The 22,573-nt window shown below is 40.2% G+C and overlaps 1 protein-coding gene across 2 annotated transcripts in view; it reads left to right on the top strand.

Annotated features, from left to right (window-relative positions):
* LOC128745193 (protein similar) overlaps nucleotides 1–22,573 on the top strand; it is a 252,184-nt gene that overhangs the window by 203,216 nt on the left and 26,395 nt on the right. For both annotated transcript variants that reach the window (XM_053842211.1, XM_053842212.1), the window contains 2 exons: nucleotides 8,300–8,928; nucleotides 17,400–18,004. In XM_053842211.1, coding sequence (XP_053698186.1) covers nucleotides 8,300–8,928; nucleotides 17,400–18,004 — 1,234 coding nt within the window. The remainder of the gene's footprint in view (nucleotides 1–8,299; nucleotides 8,929–17,399; nucleotides 18,005–22,573) is intronic.

The following is a 22,573-nucleotide window of genomic DNA, read 5'->3' on the forward strand; positions in this document are numbered from 1 at the left end:
GGACGTTCTTCCAAAGAGGACTGGTTTTGTGTGTGTAGCAGCGCTCAGCCGACTTAATTTGATTCAATTCGCTTCTTCTGCATCTTGTTTTTTCTTCGCATATAATTCGCAAAGGGTTTATTAGTCACATTTATCAACCGTAAAACCGAACATTCTCGCTTCGTGGTTGAACTACCAGTGCAGGGACTCCCGAAGTTGCTCTCAGAATATCGCTTGAAAAACTCATATCTATTGTACTAGAATAATGATTTTTATTTTTAATTTAATAATAACTGTGTAGATCCCACATCGTGATTTGCTGACAATTTCCAGCAGCAAACGCTTTGCTTCACTATCAGTTGATCAGATTCAAACAACCGACAATGTGTTGGCCGACAAGTCTTTTTCTCGTGCAAGCTGGATTCCAGCGGCGGGTGCTTCACAAACCGAACTGCATTCGATAACAATGGCGTAATCAGTGGGTGCAAATTATTATCTTATCGCCATACTGGATGACCGGAAAGCATGCCCTAATGGCAGCGACACCGGGCGGAAAGTAACTTCTCTGCATGAAGCGTTGTAGTGACAGTAAGTTTGACAGTGCGTGATTATTATTTTTGTCCACACCGTGAATGATTATCATTAGCGTGGGAATGTGATGGTGCTTTTATTTTTTCTTCTTTTGCCTGATCGGGAAAGGTTTCGTCGCAATTGGTGGCGCTGATAAGGTTGAAAATAGAATTTAACTGGCTGTAAAATGCGTGTCGCGTCGTTGGAGCTTTATTTCCCATTTTTGAGCTTATTGTTTTGCAATATCATGGTAAAGTTAGCAGCGAAAGCACAGACGTAAAAATACCAAAACAATGTGTCAGTGGCACTTGATGAATGTAAAAATAAACAAATGCTTTAAATGGTAATGATTTTTTTTATAAATTTTTACTTTATATTCAAAATGTTGTTTAATCTTTTTTAAGCACTGGAAGTTTTAAAACATTCCAATTGTTAATCTTTAGCAAAGACTGCTCAATGGTGAGTGATCCTCTGGGTTAAAACCACTCTTATAAAAAAAGACTGCTCAAGCTTCGATAAATTACCATCATTAACTCGTTTTAGTGTGCAAATTTTCTCATAGCTATTGCATTTTGTTTGATCCCTGGGGAAACAGCTAAGAAACAACAGCTTTTTGCATCGAACAATTGATTATGGGGTTATGTTTTTTGCACAAAAATAAGATATTACATGAAAAAATACTTAAATCCACGTCAATTGTGTTGTGAAAATTACCACAAAAAATTGGAGCACGTTTCAGTGATAGCCTGTAATGGCTCTAAACCGTTGTCGCGGTTAGAAAACGCTTATTATACATACTGTATAATTTCATCAAAGAAACATTATACATAGATGCATCGATTTGGACTAAAACTAGCACATTTGTTCATTCTGTAAAAATATTTCATTTCACACTTTTTGCTCATTATACAGCAAATAATGTGAAAGCTAAAATAAGTTACAATCTTAAAATACGCTCTTTTCCCTTAAATATGCCCATTTTGCAATGTATGGAAGGCTTATAGACCATAATTATCTATTTTCCAAAAAAAATCATAAATTTCTGATATGGCCTTTTTTGGAAAATCGAGTTTTAGTTTTTAAAATGCTTTTTTCTCAGTGTAGAAATTAATTTTTTTTTTCAGTATTGTTTTATTCAGAACATTTTCCCATAGTCACTCATAGATCATTTTCTGTAGGTGCTATAGTATTCGGAAATACTGAAATATTTTTTTCCTGTAAGGATCTGAAAAAGATTTTGGTTGGAAAAACTTTTTTCTTTTAAATATGCCCATTTTGCGATGTATGGAAGACTTGTAGGCCATACAATTAGCTATCTTCAAAAAGAAAAATTTCATCAATATCTGAGATGGCCTTTTCTGGAAAATCGAGTTTTAGTTTTCAAAATGCTCTTTACTCAGTGCAGAAATTAATTTTTATTTTTTTCAGTATTTATGAAAATTCAAAACATTTTATAATAGTCACTCTTAGATAATTTTTTGTAGGTCCTTTAGTTTTTGAGTTATATTTTTTATAAAAAATAGAAAAAATTTGAGCCCTTTCCAAACTCTAGACCAATTTTGGAAAAACTAAGTATGTAAAGTTGCTTATTTACATGAACTCTTTACACACATAGTTTCATTGAATTCTGCGAGGGTGCTGTCAACCCCGAGTTGACGTGAATGCCGTCAATTATTAAGCCCTACCAGAAATTTATTTTCACAACTACAGGTTAAAAAGCACGTTTTAACCGTCTAAGGCGGGAACTTCGTAAATACGATGCGATTAAGTTAATGATTTTTTTTCATGAAAGTACACTCGAAAGACGCTCCAGTTTTGATATTCATGCAAACATAATTATCTGGAGGAGCGCCAGATAAGAAATGGTCTAATTTCTCTTTTTCGTTTTTATAACGCTTTACCCAGGTATTTTTCACTTCTGATATTGTTCAAAACTGAAATAATGCCATTATACAAAGATTTTATAAAGTATTTGTCCTTCTGGTGTTGGGCCACTGAAAGGGGGGAGGGGCGGGGCCTGAAAAAAAAAACAAAGTGATTTTTTTAATCGAACAAAAAATGGATTTTACGCATTTTTATTTAAAGTTTAAACGTGAAAACCAAATCTGTTCTTGCTTGTAATATACACTGAAGTCGCTTTTTACGCGGTTTGTTTTTTACGCGAATTTCGCAATTTACGCGGTTTTTTACGCGAATTTCAAAATTTTCGCGGTTTTTTTACGCAAATTTCGAAATTTACGCGGTTTTGATTTATGCGGGACGTATCCTTCGCGTAAAAAGCGACTTGAGTGTATTTTCCATGCAAAAATCTACGAAAAAAAAATTTTTTGAAGGTTTTTGGAAATTTTATTGTGCGAATTTCCATTTCTATTTTGTGCTAAAAGCGTTGACTCAACTCGTACACTCATTTTTCGAGTTTTTCAGGTTGTAAAACCCACGGACAATATATTTTATAAAAAAATTAACTCATATCCTACAAATTTTTTTGCCCCGATTTTTCAAGCCAATTTCCAAGGGGGGAGGGGTGGTGACAAAAACTTTAAAAATAATTTGCAATGGCCTAAAGAATGTTAATTACTCATAGAAAACTTTTGAGGTTAATCGTTTTGTTCTACATCTCCTTTTTCTTCAAAAGTTAAAAAGGGAAAATTCGCGCAAATTCGCGATATTCAGAATGTTGTGATATTAATGTCAATATGTTAAGATATCTATTCTAAATACATTTTTCATAATGCCAATTCAAAGCAAATTTCATATGTAGCTCTGGAGCTTCAAATCACACCCATTTGAGGGTTAAGTTTTTAATTCAAAAAAAGAGTTTTGTAAGAAAACTAGACGGGATGGATAGTAATTTCATATTATATTTTATCTGACTTGAGTGTAAAAAAGCTCGAAAAATCAGGCAAAAAAATCTTTGCAGTCATTTCATGCAGGCCTCTGGATCCGAAGTGCTTAAAATATTATATAGTATAAAAACTATGGCACTTACAGTTAAAATTTCACAGTTTTTAATAGACAGATTAAAAATTTACTCTGTATTGTCGAGTCCAAGACTCCGAGTAATGGAATAATTAATTTTGCATTGTGTGTCATAAAAAACATGGATATTCGTAATAATTTGTATTGGATAGAACGGGAATAGGCGATTACGACGAAGCAGCACCAGACCCTACTAGATATTTAAATAGTTTTCGGTGTGCATAAAGCAAAAACACGATGCTGGACCTGTTATAGTACTATCATTGATATCCGAAGAGCAAAATGGCTGTCTTCTCTGTACAAAATTCGTGCATGAGTCTTCGCACCAGCAGACAATTAGCGACTAACAACGTTCCTGGTCAGTCTCCAGTGACGACAATCGTAATAATAGTTGATTATTTTTTGTTGTTAGAACTCTCTACCGGGATAAACATTCTCGTAAACGTCTATTGAATGAAATTCATCCCTGAATTAACTGACGTTTCGGTGTGACTCGTAATTGTGTGTCGCGAATAGTTTACACTGGCAAACAGCGATCGTGTGCTTATGCAGCCAGCTTGTGTCTTGCGTCACGGAAAGTTTCTTTCAGCGAATTCATCATCATCGTCATCAGCATCATGTTCTCTGTTTGCCAAAAAAAACAGCCACGAAGAGGATTTCTTCTCATTTGGCAAAATGCTTTATCGGCCACGTCGAATCACTCACTTTGTTTAATTACCGACGACGGCCCGCTCAAAGTCAAATTTTATGGCCCTCACTTCCACGTTTCCACAGAATGTCGCCTTCACGTACCTAACCTACACTTTACTGGACAGATTCACGGAGAGCGATCCGCTGCAGGAGGCAGTTCAAATTTCGACTTCGCTTCCAAACAGCACGAGTAGATTACTCTAAATTGATTCCTACGGCTGGCTAGCACCACCAGCGACAGGAAGAGTTTTGCCAGAGTATGGTTTGCTGACAAACACCTCCTCCAGGCGACAATTTTTGATTGAATTAAAGTACCCAGCGATCTTCCTCTGAAGTCAGGTCCGGCTGAAGTTTCATAAGCTGGATTATGTAGACGCTTTAGGAGGAAAAAGTCCATCTGCAACGGCATAAATTGAATTATGACACAAAATGGGACTCGAATGAACCCACGATTTACTGCAATGAACAACTTAGTTAACAGTTACGACTGTATTTGAGCTGCATTTACGACTGCGAAACTCATCATAATGACGCAAATATGAAAAGGTTTGGTGAAATTCAATCTTTCTTTACGCGCCGGAGCCATCATGCGTGTTGTTTACCAATCAACGTTTCAAAGGGGTAATCGCGCGGTTCGCCTGATTGCCGACCAAACATCGGGTCCAAAAGATCGTTCTTTCACTGATTGTTTGAATAAATCTCAAACCGCTAGAGCTTCGTGTAGGTATGTCGCGGTCGGCCCGCCGCAGATCGCGTCGAAACCGGCTTTTTGCGTTCTAGTTGGCAGCTTCTGGGCCCTGCTGCAGCACGGTTTACACATTCGTCGCTGATCGTTTCTCTCCGCTGCGCTGCGCTGCTTCGAGTGCTTCTTCGTGTCTTCGTGTGCTGCAGCAGTAGTACTTACTAGTAGAGTAGCAGCAGAGCCGACTGCTTGCGTGTATGAATTATATAATGGATTTAATTGTTTTCAATTTGTCTTGTTTAGCAACGTCGCATTCGGTCGGTCTGGTACGGGTTGAGCTTGCCTCGGTTCCTCTGTGAACTGAGGAGCAGATAAAGTTTTTAGCTTTTTTTTTGGCTCTGAATCTCTTCCCTGCGGCGACGGTAGCTGTTTACGGAAGGGGGGTTACCATCGGGAAAAGGCTGCAAAAATGATGCGATTAGTTTTTATTTAGCCATTTTTTCCGGTTTCTATAATGGTTTCATAATGACATAGCTCTTATATTAGGAATTTCAAATGATCTCTTCCGTCTTTCTAATAGAGGAGTTTATGTATTTTCACTCTTAAGTGATTTTTTTTAATTAAAACTTGCAGAACGATTATTCGAATCAGTTTTAACAATTGAGAAAATATGCGCCTTTCCCACTATGAACCCACAATATTTACTCAGCAACGACTAGATTGGTTTAAATATTTTTGATTGTAAATTAATGTTTTACTGCTTTTAATAAAGTAATATGTACTCTTTAAGAAATTTTTAGGCCACTAGTAAAGTATATAAAACATGCCATCAAAGTACTCGTTACTTTTTTACGCTTTTAGCACGCACACAAGGGTCAAGTTCATTCGATTTTGTTTCTCTTTTGGTCGATTTTCGCATGGAATTTATTAACGTATATGTAAAAAGTAAGAATAGATTAGGTTTTCACGATTAAACTTTGAGATAAAACGCCTAAAATGCTCAATTGCTCAATTTCTCAACGCTCAATATCATTTGACTGGGCTCACGATGCCCCGTCACGGTCGCCATGCCACAGAAAACTTCTGTCTAAAATTATTTCGTGATTTTTGATAGAATTTGTGAATATTTAGTGTTTTGTATAGTAGTAGAATGCAATGGAAAAGCTCCTTTTCTCAATCCCAACAAGTGACATGATTGACTATGTTATCATTTTGCTGTGTTATCAGTATGGTCTGTTCTAAGAATCGATATTATTTATTTTTCGCTCATACGTTGGTCGCAAATAATGCAGGAATGTCTTAAAACTATATTCAATCGTTGATTTATCATAAAACAGAATAAATAATTCATAAATGCATAAAATCAAGCTATTTCATCCTATATTTTGAATGTATAAACAAACAAAACGAGTGTTCTCCGAAGTAGTAACTTCATGATTTCGAATTTCGTTTCAAACGTGACTGTTTACTAGCATCAGTTAATCGACACCAAAATAATTCGATAAGCCTCAGAGGTTACGCAATCCGGCCCGACCACGATAATTGTGGATTGTTCGAGTGTGCCTCCTCCTGCTAGAAAGCCCTCACCTTCTCTCGCTGTCTTTCTCGCCAGTTGAACCTTATCAGCTTTCAAAAATACTAGTGAACCCAAAAATCAACCACCAAAACATGTGCTGCTTGTTTTGGTGGTATGTGTGTATGTGATCGAGTGCGCGTTGCGCCAATTGCATTGCCGGCACTTCTGACACTGTCTTTAAGCCGTTCTCTCGCTTCGATCGAAATTAGAGAAATGCTATCATTTGCTTCGCCAGCTCCCTTAATTTGTATTCCTCGAAGCATCTTGTTTTGTTATTCCTGATGCGACGGCGAAAATAAACCTATTTTCAAATTTCGTTCGCTTGTCACTCGCTGTTTGCCACACGCTCGCAAAAGGATAGACAAAAAAAAACTTCGGATGACTTAATTGCCACCCAACAGATGCAACAGCGGAATATTTATGATTGACGGAATTTTTTCGTTAACAAACAAAAGAAAAACAATGCCCGAGCCATTTTCGGAAATCCGGCACTCAGTTACGACTCATAGTTCCGATAATACCGTAATCAGTTGGAACCGCACTAATGAGCGTCTATTCGTCAAGTGTGGATGAGTTTTTTTTTCTTTCTAACGTCGGGGAATACTTGGGGCCAAATTGTCTATAATCTTATAATGTGCTGTGCATGGTAAAAAAGCAGTAATATTTCATTACAAACTGCTACACTCGGCCTGTCTAATAGAGGCTGTGCTTGTTGTTGGTTGAAAAATTTACCCATGTGGAGGAGGACGAACAGCAACAGACTGGTGCGATCCAAACCGATATATAAGAGCGATCGCCGCTATAAATAGGATACGGGCGAGTGGTTTGTTGATGCACAACGTGAAAACACCAAGTCAGCAGATCAGTGGGAAATGCCGACAGAGTCGGAACAGATTGTGTGGGTGTGTTTACCAAAATCACGCTTTAATGCTGAGGAGCTGGAAAATTGCTTTCGTCCTGTGTGTCCTGTATGTGGAAAAGGTTGCGCTTTCCAAACTGAAGTTTCCTTTAAAATTTGCCATTGAAAAAATTATGATGCCGCGTAATTGCACTTCGTTGTATTCAGAAAGCAACGATTCTTCCAGAAAAAAGAGACTTGGATGACCACTATTTTTGAACTATTGCTAAATCTGAACAGTAATCGTTTCCCCATAGTAAGCAGCAACATATTTCTTAACTTTAGTTTATCAAATACCGTTTTTACACTATAAAAATAAGCAAGCAGCATTTACAAATGCTTGCTATTGTGAATCTGGTTTTCAAAATGAACTTGTGTTTCCGTTAAACTTCGCATTACATTCTGTAGCAGCAAAATGTGGGAGGCTATATTAGCAGTATGAGAAAGTATTTTTCCCCTCACCTACACAAACGGTAATTTTCTGATGTGTTCCAAATCTTCGTAAAAGAAAAGAACCTCAGCAAGCAAACAGTGTAGGAAAGCGAAGTATTTATTTTTTATTTGCAGTCCCGAAATCAGAGACATTAAAGAGCAATCCACGCGCGCGATTTTCGTGAAAGCAACTCCCGAGAGTAGCACGGTGCGATTCGGGTTTCCACTACAATGTGGTAACCAGAAAAAAATGCAGAGAAAAGATAAAGTGCATTGGTTTGGTCAATTTACTTTCCCTTGGATTTTCCAACCTAGTTCCTGCTAGGATTGACTAACCGAGTCAATCCAAAAAATCGCCAGTGGGAAGTTTGGTGGAAAATTTCAGTGAAAAGTAAATTTACCTCACATCGTGTGTTGTGCTGAGCGGTGCTACCGGAGTAGAACTACTGGTAAACGCAAAACCCTTCAAAATCCCAAATTAAAACTTTTGCAGTGGTGTCGAAAACAAAGATGAAATATACTCGTGTGCTCAACTGGAGGCACGTCAGCAGAAATCAACTACGGAATCGCCAACATCAGTCGCTTCGGAAGCAGATTCTGTCGCAGTGACGGACACTCCAGTGAAGACTAGTGATAAAGTGCTGAGAGAAAATATTAATCACATTAATACTGATAATCACACTACCAAACCCGAACTATTGTCGGAAGATACAGCGAAGAAGAAGTCACTTACGGAGGAAGTGATTAAAGTGCTTGGAACTGGCAAGTGCATCATTCGGAAAGTTACTGCTGCCAGTGTACCACGCCCAGTGTCTGTGACGGCATCGATTTTCAATCCTGTGCCGAAGAAGGAACTGCCAGCCGTTGCGATAAATACTGGTGATAAAACAACAACAACAACAGCCCTACTACGCAAGGTTCCCCAATCGGTCACAGCAAAACTATTTGTGACGTTCAATCCACAAACCGCTGGTGGTGGAGCACCACCAGACCCGGCTTCGACCGCTGCCCCGGTCAACTGTAACAAACCAAAACACGCGACCGATTCCATCTTTGCCCCACGCACGCAAGATATGAACAAAGGGTTCTTGATGTTCTCGGAAGAGGAGCCAGGATTGACAAGTAAGTAGATTTATTTTTTTGTTTTATTTTTCTTCTACGAATCATCCAAATGACAGAAACATATCACAATTTGAGTACATATTTACCCTGGGGAAAGTTTTCCATGAAAGAAAATTGTCAAAACGTCATTACTTGCGATTAATAAAATATAAGAATACATCCCGTTTGCTAAATTGTGCAGTTAAAAAGACCGCATTCCGCAGTCAAACCATTTCAGCGTTGGTACGATTACATCAGAGCAATCACTTCATCCCTACTAACGGTGCACACCACCCGCGCTTTCCGGTCCAGGAAAGATGAAGAATGAAAAATCGATGGACTACTTTTTCCCAGCCACTGGTAGCGCTGCCTTTTGCGCTCTGCCAGTGGCTGATGAGAGTACGAAGCGAAAAAAAGCGAAAGGAAAAACTTCACTGCCACCTTCTTCCGGCAGACTTCGGCCTCAAATGCCCGGGCTTTAGTGGATGCTGGGGGTACATATCCCACCAAGCGTCTCGGGAGAATTTTTCCCTACACTCCACACCACACCACACCACACATGCATGCCACACACCGTAACGCGGTATGTGACGGATCAAGTGGCGCTACATTTGTGCGAGGAGCTTCCTTTTTTTCTATGGAAATGTGAAATTTATTTCACCCAAGAATTTCGGATTCAGCTGCTTTGTCTTCGAATTAAAAATAATGTGACTTCAAGATAAAGATTCTATCCCGCTGTAAAGTTTTAGTTCGGCCATAGTTGTGTGACAAATTATTAAACTTTTTTTTAATCTTTTTTCACCAGTAGTCTATTCTTAGCTATTTTTATCAGTATGTAGTGTGTTGGTGAACATAATTCTTCTATGTAAATATGTTCTTATTCAACATCTCAATAAAAGATTAAGGTTCTTCGAAAGAGGGCTGTTAGAACCCTTTGATATTTGGAGAACAACTCCCAGCGCAGTAGTGCACTTCATCCGAAGTGCATCACCGGGCTGGACAAATGCTATTAGTCAAACAATGACAATCACTTCTGATTGTGGTGCGTTATCTTGACAACATAACTATAATAGAACGGGGAATATATCACAATAGATCAAACAAATGGTCGCAGTGATAAAAATACCCAACATAGAAAAAAAATCAACATCTCATAGCCGAGTGGGCTCGTAATGTATCAAGATCTCGTCTCAGCTACACTCGATTCCTGGACTACTCAGCACTAACTCTGCTTGAGCATCTCGACGCTCGCAAGCCAGGTTTGATTAAGTTGAGCCACCTAGCCCGTTGGACCTCTCTATTATTGGTAACGGTGTGGCCCTTAGCGGTATCCTGATCCTCACGATATAGCCGGCCCAGTTTAAGTGCCTGATTTTCGCCAGATGTATGATAGATATCCAAGAAGTGGTTCATACGCCTGCATCACTATCCTGCATCACATTTCGTTCGAATACGGTAAGTGTACGTACCTACCCCTAAACCTGCTCATCAACCAATTGAAGTGGAACTCATCATCCAATTCAAGTTCATCGTCGTCATTAGCCACTATTTGTGGGAGACGAATGTGGTGTCCCCTTAATTCTCTACTTTTACTTATCATGTATTAGGTTTTCGGCATATTGATTTTTATCCCAATTTTCCTAGCCTCCGAAGGCAAAGCCTAGGTACTACATTCCGTTTTCGAAACTTGACCTTCTGTTTTTGTTCAACAGCTGATTGTCCGATCTTACTCGGGCCTCGTTGTCTCTCAGTCGCTTGTACATCTGTTATTGTAACGAAAATTCTCATAATGCAAGAAACAAAACCCATTGTTTTCATTTGGATGTGTTTACTCCCTCTGTCAGTTCCTCTCATGTTGTCACCTAACTACTTGAAAATCTGTCATCTTCTCAGTAATCCCTATAAATCGACACAAAACCTTTTTTGAACCTCTTTTTTGAAAGTTTTGAACCTCCCCCTTGTTAATGGGCTGTCAGAAATTCAGCAACTTGTACAACTGCTATCGTTCAAAATGCAAAAGAAAAACACCTCTCCCTCTTTCTCTCCCCTTGCAAGAGCCCGTCTCGCTCTCTAGTCAACCCCAAGCGCTAATACTTGTATGCCAAAAAACATGTGTTTGACAAATGATGTTTTGTGAAAAACAGTTCAGAAATTCCGGAGCTATGGCGGAACATACATACAAACTCATGTTCCTCGTCTCCCTCCCTGTCGCTTCCTCCCCAGTCAGCTCCCCCTTCTGTCGCGTAGCTAATTATGAATCGGTGTACTCTATAAAAATCCCTATAATGGAAGGTCCGTGGAGCCCCTCTCCCTTTCCCAAAATTAGTTATACAAATGTAATCGGTTTGAACAAGAGAAACGTAAACCCTTTTTCTCCCCCTTTTTTGTCAACCTCCCAGTGCTGATTCCCTTATATCATGGAATATGTATGCCAAGTCTGATGAAGAACCGTCCAGGCATTTCGGATTTATGACCTCCCCCAGTGCATATACATATATAGATAGATAGATAGATAGACGCCGTAACAAGATTTGCGAGCACCTTGTTGACCAGCGTTTTGTCGCAGAAATTTTAACACTTAAACCGATCGCGCTTTTTGTAACTGGGACAAGCCACTCCTTCCATTAATTCCACCGTTGGGTTGGTTCTTCCTCCTCCTAAAACCTGAAAATTATTCAATGAAGTGCCGTTACTAGTAGTTCCTTACCATATTTGTACAGTTCTGCCGGGATTCGAACCTTACGGGTGTTTCTATCAGTCTTCGACTGGCCGATTTCTCGATCTTTAGCCCATACCGCCATCTTCCTCACCACTGTATGGTTATTGAAGAATTGCTTCCAACTGTCATCCATCTGGCGTTCGTTCTTGATCGGATTTTCCTACGAAATTTGTTTATCCTGCCATATAATTAGTTGGAGCCGTCAGCTCGGAACAATTGTTCCAACTCTTCACGATCTCTGTCCTCCTTCTGCTGTTTAATATCTCCTCAGGATCATGGTCAACTCGTTTGGCGCCCGCCGATATTTGACCAGATTCTCCCTCATAGTAATGCTTAGATAGCTATTCCAAACTCTTTTATGTTTTCCATCGCTTGCTGGTGTCAGAGTGCGTTAAACCAGTCATTTCGTGCATTCCATATTTCTTCAGCTAGCGCCGCCCTTACCTCATCTCTGAGGGCCGAACATATTTTGCCCCACCCGCCGTCTTCGACGGCCAAAACATATAGCTTCATAGAGAAATGTAGAACCTCATCTAGTAACCCCGTAGTTCTCGACAGGCCATGGATAAGAACGTCATTGATTTGGTTGGTTGTTCGTTGGTCGGGTGATCTTTAGGTGGCTTTGCGAATATCGGGATAATAAATTACTTCTGATCACTAGGCCTCGAGATGCTGTGAAGTTAATACACCGCCGGTCGTTACCGTTCTATCGTTGTTAGGCCACGCGGCCACACCACATCGCTTCCCTAGCAAGCTGGGACGTTCGAATCCCTGATGATGATTTTACTGCCCTGTGGTGAACAACTTGCCTCTAGCTGCGCGAAGATACGGCCTTTTATCCTCCACAAACACATCCTTTCGTTTAGCGGCGTCCAGTCCCGGTTGTTACCCGTTACCACTAAGGTCACGGGTACTATGAAGGGATAGGGATAGGAGTACCCGTAACTTAATCTATGCTATGCTTAAAAGCTATGCTCTGTGATATCAAAAACACTCGGCTCCGGGTTTTTCCGAAGTATGAAACATGGTTGTAAATGGTGGGTGAGTTTCATCGGGTACTGGCATTGACTTGTCCAGATGCTAAGAAACGACGGGTAGTCAGATTCAACGAGATAAATATGCCAAATATTTGGGATTGTCTCGTTTGTTGTCGATAGCGTTCAATATTAACGGTATCGCCAACCTTGAGTAGCTCAAACATAGTAGATCAAGCTTTTCTGATCCCAACAAACACACAGCAATTGTTTCATAGCGATTTGGCCGTGCAACCGACGTTCATGGTTCTATCACAATAGATCAAATAAATGGCGGTGATAAAATACTAAAAAAATATTGATGGTTCCTCTAGATGTACCCAAGATCTTTGACGCTTAGTCACAATCCGGTAGAACAACAACCTCTTTCTTTCGTTCAGCTCATGTGGAACCCGTTTCTTCCGGATCTTCTCCAACTCCATGTCCTTCCAAGCGTATGAAGATGGCTTCTTCAGTCATATTCAATGGATCTGCACTATCCTCGAACATTTTCGCAGCTTTTTCACGCTCTTCATCTCTCATGTCAAAATCCTCAATTTACAATTTTTTGAACAATTTAAAGCACTGCGATTTTCCAAGAACTTCGACCGATAACCAATCTTCTTCTTTTTCTAGCGGCCTAGAGCCGAGTGGCTCTTGTAGTATTAGGAATTCCTCTCCACTATACTCGGTCCTGGGATACTTGTCGCCAATTCGCTGAGTGTCTCGACACACCTAAGTCCGCTTCAACCTGATCTAGCACGTTGGGCCCCTCTATTCCTGGTATCGGTGGGGTCCTTGAAGCGCACAGATTTCACTGCAAAGTCTTCTGGCATCGTTGCGATTTCGTCAGGTTTACTTACGATCTCTCCAAGTAGTGCCTGCAGTTAGTAGTTAACACACCTCCGCAATTCTCCGCTCACCATTTGTATTTCGCCAAAAATATTCGGACCCAACACCTTTGGTTTAAATGCGGTAAGTGCACGTATGTCTTCCGTAAGCAAAGTTATAGTCTCATGTCCGTAGAGGACTACCGGACTGATTGGTGTTTTATGCATCGTCAGCTTTCTGCGGTGGCGTATGTCCCTTGATGGAAGGGTCTTGCGGAGGAAAATATATAAGCTCATTAACCATTTTCAGTTCATCGCCGTCGATAGTTACTGTCCGTGGGAAGCAAACGTTGATTTCTCTGGAGCCTCTTCCTATTATATATTTGGTTTTGACGCGTTGATTTGCAACCCAATCTTCCTAGCCTCCGTTTTTAGTCTAACATACATTTCCTCCGCCGTACCAAAGTTTCTAAAAGTGATATCGAGGTTGTCTGCGAAGATTAAGAGTTGTTTATTTTTACCGAAGGTTGTTCCTCTCGTTTCGATACCCGCTCGTCGGATCACTTCTTCAATAGCGATGTTAAATAACATACAGGTCCAGGCTTGGCATGCTATTTTCCATTCAATTTTGCTCTTTTCATTACTGCACCTCAGCCTAACAGAATATGAAAAAGTAGTGCATGAGGCATTTGTAGAATTAGTTATTATCTGCAATATTGTTGAAATAAGCGTTGCCATGTCTTTTGTATTTATGGCACTATAAGATTGCTAACCCGTTGGTAGCAAAAAGAGTGTTATTTTTGCTAACAACGGTATTGCATCCCAATAGCGCCGTAAATACAATAGATTAAACTTTACTTTCTCTAGCAATATTGTAGATGATTACTAGCCCTATAAATGCCCAATATAAGACTTTTTATATTCTGCTTGTCTGAGGGGCAATAATCAAAAGAGCAAAATCAAAGCGAAAAGAGCATGCTATCATTAAAACTCAAATTAGTAACATTGGTCAAAAAAATTTCATAAGGTAAATCAGAAACTGCTTAATTTTTCTTGAGCGTTGCTTTTAAAACAACTCACAATACTCTTTGGATTGATCTAACGCCATAAAAACCTGTGATGAAACCGAGCTCCATTACACGTTTTATGGACTCGGGTCAATTAAAATAGATGTGATTTTTACTACCGATTGGCAATTAATGAAACGCCGTTTTTATGCCGTGGCATCCTGCCGCATAAAAGTTTCACATACTTACGTAGAAAAATCTTCATTGCAAAAGATCAACGCATTCAATGTTATACGGTATACCTTTCGAAGTACGATGCTATAAAAACAAGAAGCAGGAATTTCATGAAATTCAAGCAGATTCAAATAAATTACATGAATTATGCAATTACTAATTGAAACCGAATAGATGTAGATCACGGCTTAACATGGCATGGTTTATGGCATAATTTTCATAAATAAATCAAGACAAATCCTGTCTCCATCCATCTCTGTATCCAGTGTAGAAAAAGGGTCCACTACTGGTTAACGAACCCTAGTTAATTTTACTGCGACAAACATCAAGCCAAATCATGACTGTCCGAATTCAAACCCGTTTAACGGCTTTTCCAAACGGTTTGCTGTCCCTGCGGTTGTCGTTCCAGGGCTTTCAATCTAGCCATCAGCACGACACACGGTCTACGGTTGCAATAAAGTTGTCAGGGTCCGAAATTGTTTCTACGAAACGTCCTTAACTGGCCCATTAGCCGTAAGCAGACAGATTTAGCGCTTTGCCGACCGAATTGGTCTTCGTTATCTATTATCTTTGCGTCCCGGGCTGTGCTGTGCTTTACCGGCGGATAGACATGTAGGTGTATTAGTATATGTTTATCGCTCGTCAGCCGTTTTGGAAACGTTACAAAAATATCGAGATGGCCCGACGTTTGTTTTCGTTCAGCACAGCACGGTCTGCCGTCTCAACTGGTCAGGATGTGTTATCGTAGACTTTATGTCGCCGGTTCGAAGCAATATATTATGTGTAATGTTTCACTGTTCTGATACTTGTTACTCATGCCTGTGATTTGAAAAAAAACGTACACATTTTAAGCGACGCAGTTGGCAGACAACGACAAGCGTTTTACATTAGTCGAAAGTGAAACACCTGTGCATAAACAACGCAAGAAACTCACATTTGATAACACTTATCAGGTTCATGGTTGCAATGAAGCATAAAACTTTCATTAACCCAGTTTTGCTACGCTGTCATCGATTTTCCCATTTGATCACGCCAGCACGCCGGAGCTGGCCACATTTTTTGTTGTTGGTGAATCCTCCGAACGTACAAGGATGAGCTAGCCCTGCCAAATTTTCACTTTCCACCATGCAGACCCGATTCTTTGACCCTAAGTCGAGGGAAAAATTTTATCGCTTTTTCCCGAGAAATGGGATCCTGGGTACCTTTTTCCACCTCCTAATCTCCAATATAGCGATGCCAGCCTGAAAACGAGAGGAAAAGAAGCAATTCTAATTCACCTAACAGTGCTTGGTTTGGTTTCCTCACATGGGACAGTTGAGTAAAGAATGTGATAAAATTCATTAATCACATCGAGGGTGATTTATCTATTTTGGACAAGCGTTACGCCTACTCTATTTTGGACATTTCCCATTTGATCTTGCCGTAAAAGTCCAAAATGGAGTATGCGTAACGCTTGTCCAAAATATATAAATCACCCTATTACTGGAGGTTTTGCAGTTTACAGGACTTTTAACTATAGAAGGAATATGGAACCTCCTGCACTCCACTGCACAAAATACTTTTTTAAATATAAATGTTGAGCTGCAACTGTGGGCCTTAATTAAAAAGCTCGCTTCTGCAACGAAAATGCCGTCTTTCCTCGTTAGGAAAAAGTAAAACCACTACGTTTTCGGGAGCTTTCCCATTGCCCCAGTTGCCTAGTTTGCTCGCTTGTGTCCGTATCCATCTTTTCGACGACGACAGGCTCTAAGCATCGTACCGCTGCTGCTACTGCTACTGCGCCACAGCTGATAGACTGCTGCTGAGGGGGAGTGGTTGGGCAGAATAAAGACACCGCCAGGAGGTAGTTGTAATGCTAGTGCCCAACTGTACTATTCTCTTCTCCAAAGCAGTGACGTCTTCTGTCCAATTATGTATTCATGGGCTGCGTTACAAATATAGCGTACGAAGCTTCAGGTGATTGCACATAACGAATGTAAAAAGCCTTCATGTGTCCCAGAGAGTTCACATGAACTGTGACGGATTGACAGCCATTAGGTACATCACCGTTTGATGATGATGCTGATATAAGGAATAATAATCAAGACTAATGTAGACAGTATTTTGTATGCTCTGTGTTCTTTGTTTTTTTTTTTAAATTGCCAGATTACCGCTCCGGATCTGGTAGTCTTGCAATTTTAGACGAAAGACTTTCGCTGCCCTGCAATAAAACTTACGCTGAAACATCCCTAGGGTGAGAAATTCTACGATTTTCCCTTTCCCCGCAAACTCGCTTCTATCATTCGGGAAGCAGCTTAGAGAGAACCAGTTAAGGGAAACGAGAAAGTCGTTAAGCTTCCTTTGTCACATGATATGCCATTTCGGGAGGCCTTCCCGATGGACTCTCATTGACCTCATTTTCGATGGTGGGGCCATGCAAGCCGGGGGAAACGAAGTATGTTTCCTGTTTTCCTTATATTACTTCAGCCTGGAATGCTGATTCCGTCGTAAATTACTTTTATTTTTGTTATTTATCCGATGATAACAGGTTTATTGTGATTAGACGCCCTTCTTTTCGGAGGAAATGAAAAATTCCTAATTGGAGATTAATTCAATTATTCTATTTGCATTGTTTCTGTCATTGGTGATTCGAATATTTAAGAACTGTATTTGTCAAGCGTTTTAACATACTTTTTTCCTTCCGTTTCAGTGCTAAAAGATGAACCTGACGATTTAACTCATCTGGCACCGACTGCAGGCGATGCCTGTATACCTCTGGAAGAAACCGGTCCTTTTTTCAACGATGTATTTGATGATTTTATGATTGTCGACAATTATCAATCGCTGCTGGAAGATGAACTGAGCTGCCTGGAGAGTGCCGAACACAGACTCGGATCCAGCGGCAGTATATCGGTCACATCGGTGGCTTCCCCCTTAACAGTCAATGGTACTATCACAATGGTAAATCATCACAATCCACAGAGCAGCAGCACCGCAAGCAGCCAGTTCTCGTCACATTCGTCGTTGGGCACCGCATCGCCGTCGCCGTCGCTTTCGTCGTCCTCTTCGTCGTCCCTTTCATCGCCCTCTACGGCAAGCTCTCCGCTGAACATGTCAGCCGCCTCGCCCAGCGGAACGTCCGGCATCGGGACGGTTTCCTCGTTGGGCTCGGCATCGGTGGTATCACGTAGTTCTTCCACCGGCCAAAACTGCCATACCGTCGATCCCAGCAGCAACGATCCGTTCATCAACTACCGGGATGAGATCTGTGAAGTTAGCCATTCACCGCATTTACTGTCGCCCGGATTGTCAAAGGTTAGTATTAATTTGCTATTATCATTGCCAGGTTGAACAGCGGGAATGAGGTTGACTTTTTCGTCATTAAAAAGCAATAATTAAAAAAAATGAATCCTGAACCAAGCTCGGTAACACCTCTCCGCATTTTGGTTCGTTAAACTAGCATCCAAACGGGATGTTCGGCATTATGTATAATGCACAGCTTCCCCGAAAGTCACTGAAACTTGACTCTTCCCAGACCTGAATAGAACGCTTTTTGTAACCTTTCATCAATTTGCTTTAATATTGAACAAACGCTCAATTATCTAGCTAAACATTACCTAACATAATACCTGAGTTCTAGCGTAAACGTGTCCCGCAGCCGTCCTGTCAGGGTCGATATTCGAAACGACGATAGGACCCCAATTTACATAATCAACTGCACATTATCAGCAGTTTAATAGCAACAACAACAACACTCAGCAACTAGACTGCAACAACCACGCAGTAGCTAGCCAGCTAGAGTGCAACGAAAAAAAACAACAACTGCTAATCGATGGGTGTCCTCGAGGCACTTCGCAAATAAACGAACACGGTGCTATCGTCTCAGACTCGGTCGGCTCTAGCAGACAGCAGCGGAATAGAATCTTTGTTACTCTCGTGTGAGTGATTGGATGTGTGCCGTAAATTTCAGCGCACCACGCCATACCGGTCGCGATAATTATCTCTAATTTTTATAGTTCGACCAATTAAATTAGACGCAAACACAGCGAAGAGGAAAAAATGCACCCTTACTTTGCGACGGCAGGCGAGCGAACCTATTGACCCCCATAATGGCGGTTTTCGTAAACCACCCCAGCCGCCCGCCCATTCTGGAAGCGAAAACACGACTCCTTTTCGGGGGCAAGATAATGTATTCATTCTCATAATTGAATAAATGTAATCGCTGTAAATTACCGGCTAATCATCACGGAGGTAAACCACCGATCGGTAAACGGTAAGCTACACGATTTAGACATTTTAAGAACCACGTCTAGCGAGTCTCAATGGCGCTAGGATTATACACTAGGCTTAGTTTTCCTGTAAGATAACGGCGCATTGCAATTATATGCATCAAGGCACACCGCAAGCTTAACCCAGAATAGAACTAGTGTTGCTATCTGTTCAACATTACGTTCTCTGATATGAAGCTCTTATCTGTGATGATGGTTATAAATACAAAGCCATTAAATTGTTATCAAACATGTCACTGGCTCGATCTGGCTGTATGGCTCCGATTTCGATTTGCGAAAGATAAGCAACACTTATCGCCATCAGGTCTAATTACCCGACAGTCATAGATTCCACTGCTAAAAATATCCATCTTCGGCTGGAGTGTACTTTGAACGGCGAGATTTACATGTATTTCCAGAACAAATCGAGGATATTTATTATCTCTTGTGCAAGATTTAGCTTTCACTGTGTGTATCAATTTTTGTTGAATGATTGTTTTACAATTTATTCATGAATCTATTTCAATTCCGAGTCGATTACTTTGTTGCAACCTAAGCAGCTATCACGTATTATTCAAAAGTTTTGCATCTTTTTTTATTCTTTTCGAATAAAGATGCTTCCGCTGCTAACCTCGCCTTCAGCCGTTGCATCCGAAGTCACGTGTAAGCATCTCGCAGCCCGCGCTGTTCGATGTTTGCATTATTTTTCCTTCCTTTTAATCAACCAGTCATGCACTCACTCATCATCTCACTTACCTACTTACTTGGCACTGCAGCGTTAAACTACGGCCCTCGACCGTCAGCCAGTATCTTATCAAACAACAAATCTGCAAAAGGCAAAGCTCTTGAGAGTAAACACGTTCTAGCGGCCATGTTCTGATTGTTGGGTTAGTCTTTGACAAACAACTGCTGTTTGTAGGTTACGCTGAAATCAATCATTTGGGAGAGATGTGAGTGTAGTTTATACGCATCCTTTTGCATCGAAGTGTCGGTCGGGCAACTTTTACGTAGCCAGGCTTAATTGATCAGCATCCTATACAAGCTCAAATAGCCAAGTTCTGACTGAAGTATTGTTTCAAAGTTTCATAGCACCTTCCTTTGATTCTTTTCTTTTGACTTTCAGCCTACGACCACTCCAAATTTTGTTGTGAGTATTTCAAAATAAGTTTGGGTCGTTTTAACAGTTCCGACTATTGCTCAAATCCAGGATGAATGTTAGTTGTCTTACAGTAGCGAATAATTCCTGTAGCTTCAAATCCAATTATCTGATGCCTTAAACGAAAATTTGACAAAAAAATCCGTCCTGTAGAGTTCCACGTTTCATATCTTATCCTTGATGGAAACTTTTTAACTAACAGTTTGGGATTTATTCTGCTCCTTTTACAACTATGGTAAGCTAAATTGGTCATAAAACCGTTATAAGAGTGCAATAAAACTGAAATTGTTACTTGAATTTAGTCTTCTGACAGCTATTTCATATACTCTGCTAAACGACACATTTGCAAAGGAATTTATCGACTATAATAAACTTCTATTGAAATTTGCGATCGTAAGTTGAGATGAGAAGAAATTCTTTATACCAAAAGTTACTCAGAACCAGGACTTCAACAGGGATCGCTAATCGTCTGTAACGCCGTAAATGCGTACGTCTTCTGTAATTGACTTGCGCAGCAGAAACGCATATTTAAATGGGGAAAGTGGCACATTCATTCTACCTCTACCTGGGGCCTTCTAGAGAAATCAATATTTGCTCTCCTGCGAAGTGTTGTTTTTGAAGATTGTAAACTGTAAAATTATCATTTTGCCATCGTTCATTGCTACAACTGATAAATGGAACTTGATCAAGGCAAAAATATGAAAATGAATCAGAACGAATTTGTTTTGCTGTATAATAGGAGGTATGAATGCACGCAGTAGCGTAGAGCAACGCATGGTGTACTGAAATCCTGTACAAGATTATCATGTAGAAGACGTTAAAAATATAAAATAAGACTCAATTTGCATAAATTCTCGCAAATTTTATTTTTACGAATGTAATAATTACGAATGTGGTGAAATAAATTAATAAAATGAAAACTCCAGCACAACAATGGCAACTAGTAAATGGACTGTAGTTTCAGCGATTCGCCGACAAGGACAACGCAATGTTGCGTGCAAGTTTCGTTCAGTAAAATACTTGAATGAAATCGAACTATCAAGTCTTGTAACATATAGAGCAGGGCGGGGCATAAGTGCGATGTTTGAAGTTGTCCTCAATTTTCGTGAGATATAAAGAAGGACAACAACAAAATATATTTTATAGCAGGGCTTGAAAAGGGATCGCAAGTTGAATGTGACTGCGTGAATACGCACGCTTTGCGCATTCAACCTGCGCTTTTCGAACGATCAGTTGACTGTTTTTTGAATCCAGTCAATCTGCCGCTTGCGCTGCTGCCGTCTTATAATTCATGCGGCCTCTCAAGAAAAGCCAACAGTCGTTCTTCCGCCTTGCGCGTTAAGATCGAAGAATCTAACTGACTGCAAACTGACTGGAAGCAGAAGCATGACATCTCTTTTCGTTTCTCTTTTTATCTCCAAATCGGTTGCTCACAGTAATAGTTTGACGTCGGTCCGACGCAAGCAAAATGTTCGTTTGTATTGGACGGAGTCCGACCGGTTTCTTCCACGTACATGTGCTTGTTTTTTTTTTTTGTAGTATTGTTGTATTTTGTATTGTTGTATTTTGTAGTATGACTGCCATTGATATGACTGTTTTGCAGTCATTCACTGCTCCAAAAGGTAAAGGCAACTTGATCGGAACGAAAACGTTAAAAAGGTTTAAAATGCGTTCGTTCTACCGTTCAAAACAGAGGTTTGACTGAGCAAGCTGCTAGTGACGTTATGCATAGCGTTCGTATTCCACCACTAAACAGACGATGCGAATTTGAATGCGCGGTGGCGTTTATAGTGATAGTTTTGTAGTGATGCAGTAACTCAATATCTTCACATTCAAGTATAAATCATCTGGAATAATAGTGTTTTGCAAAATAAATTCTTCATTCTTCTAATCAAGTACCGATTCGCACTTTTACCCCACTAGCGGGGCAAAAGTGCGAATACCGTGGGGCAAAAGTGTGAATACCACGGGGCAAAAGTGCGAAGCTCGAATCCATGCAATTAGCACAGCAGTAGCTAACAAAACCATATTATCTTCAATATGCGGTATGTTTCGGTAAAGAATATTCTCCATTTGCACCTTCCCTATTTTGTACTGGTGTATTGCAGCCTCCGTCAGATCGAAACTTTTCCAAATGTTTGTTTTTTGTTTCATCAGCGGAAAAACGTTGTTTTCCTTCAGCCGACATCTGTAGAGCACACGGTTTTCTGCAGATCTTCCATTTCTAGTATCTGTAATACAGTGCCTAAAGCTGTATATAATAAGTTATACATTTTTGCCTCGCCCATGAATCGCACTTTTGCCCCGTCCATGAATCGCTAGGCGCTTGACGGGGTTTGATTAACTTATGGAAAAGCGAAATATATTTTGTAAATTCTTTTCACCGTATTTTCAAAACAAATATGTGAGTGAGGTAAAATGCTGCTACAAATTTTCAACAAGTAATATCCTACTGTTGAT

The sequence above is a fragment of the Sabethes cyaneus genome, chromosome 1 (assembly GCF_943734655.1).
Source record: "Sabethes cyaneus chromosome 1, idSabCyanKW18_F2, whole genome shotgun sequence".
Classification (NCBI taxonomy): Eukaryota; Metazoa; Arthropoda; class Insecta; order Diptera; family Culicidae; genus Sabethes; species Sabethes cyaneus.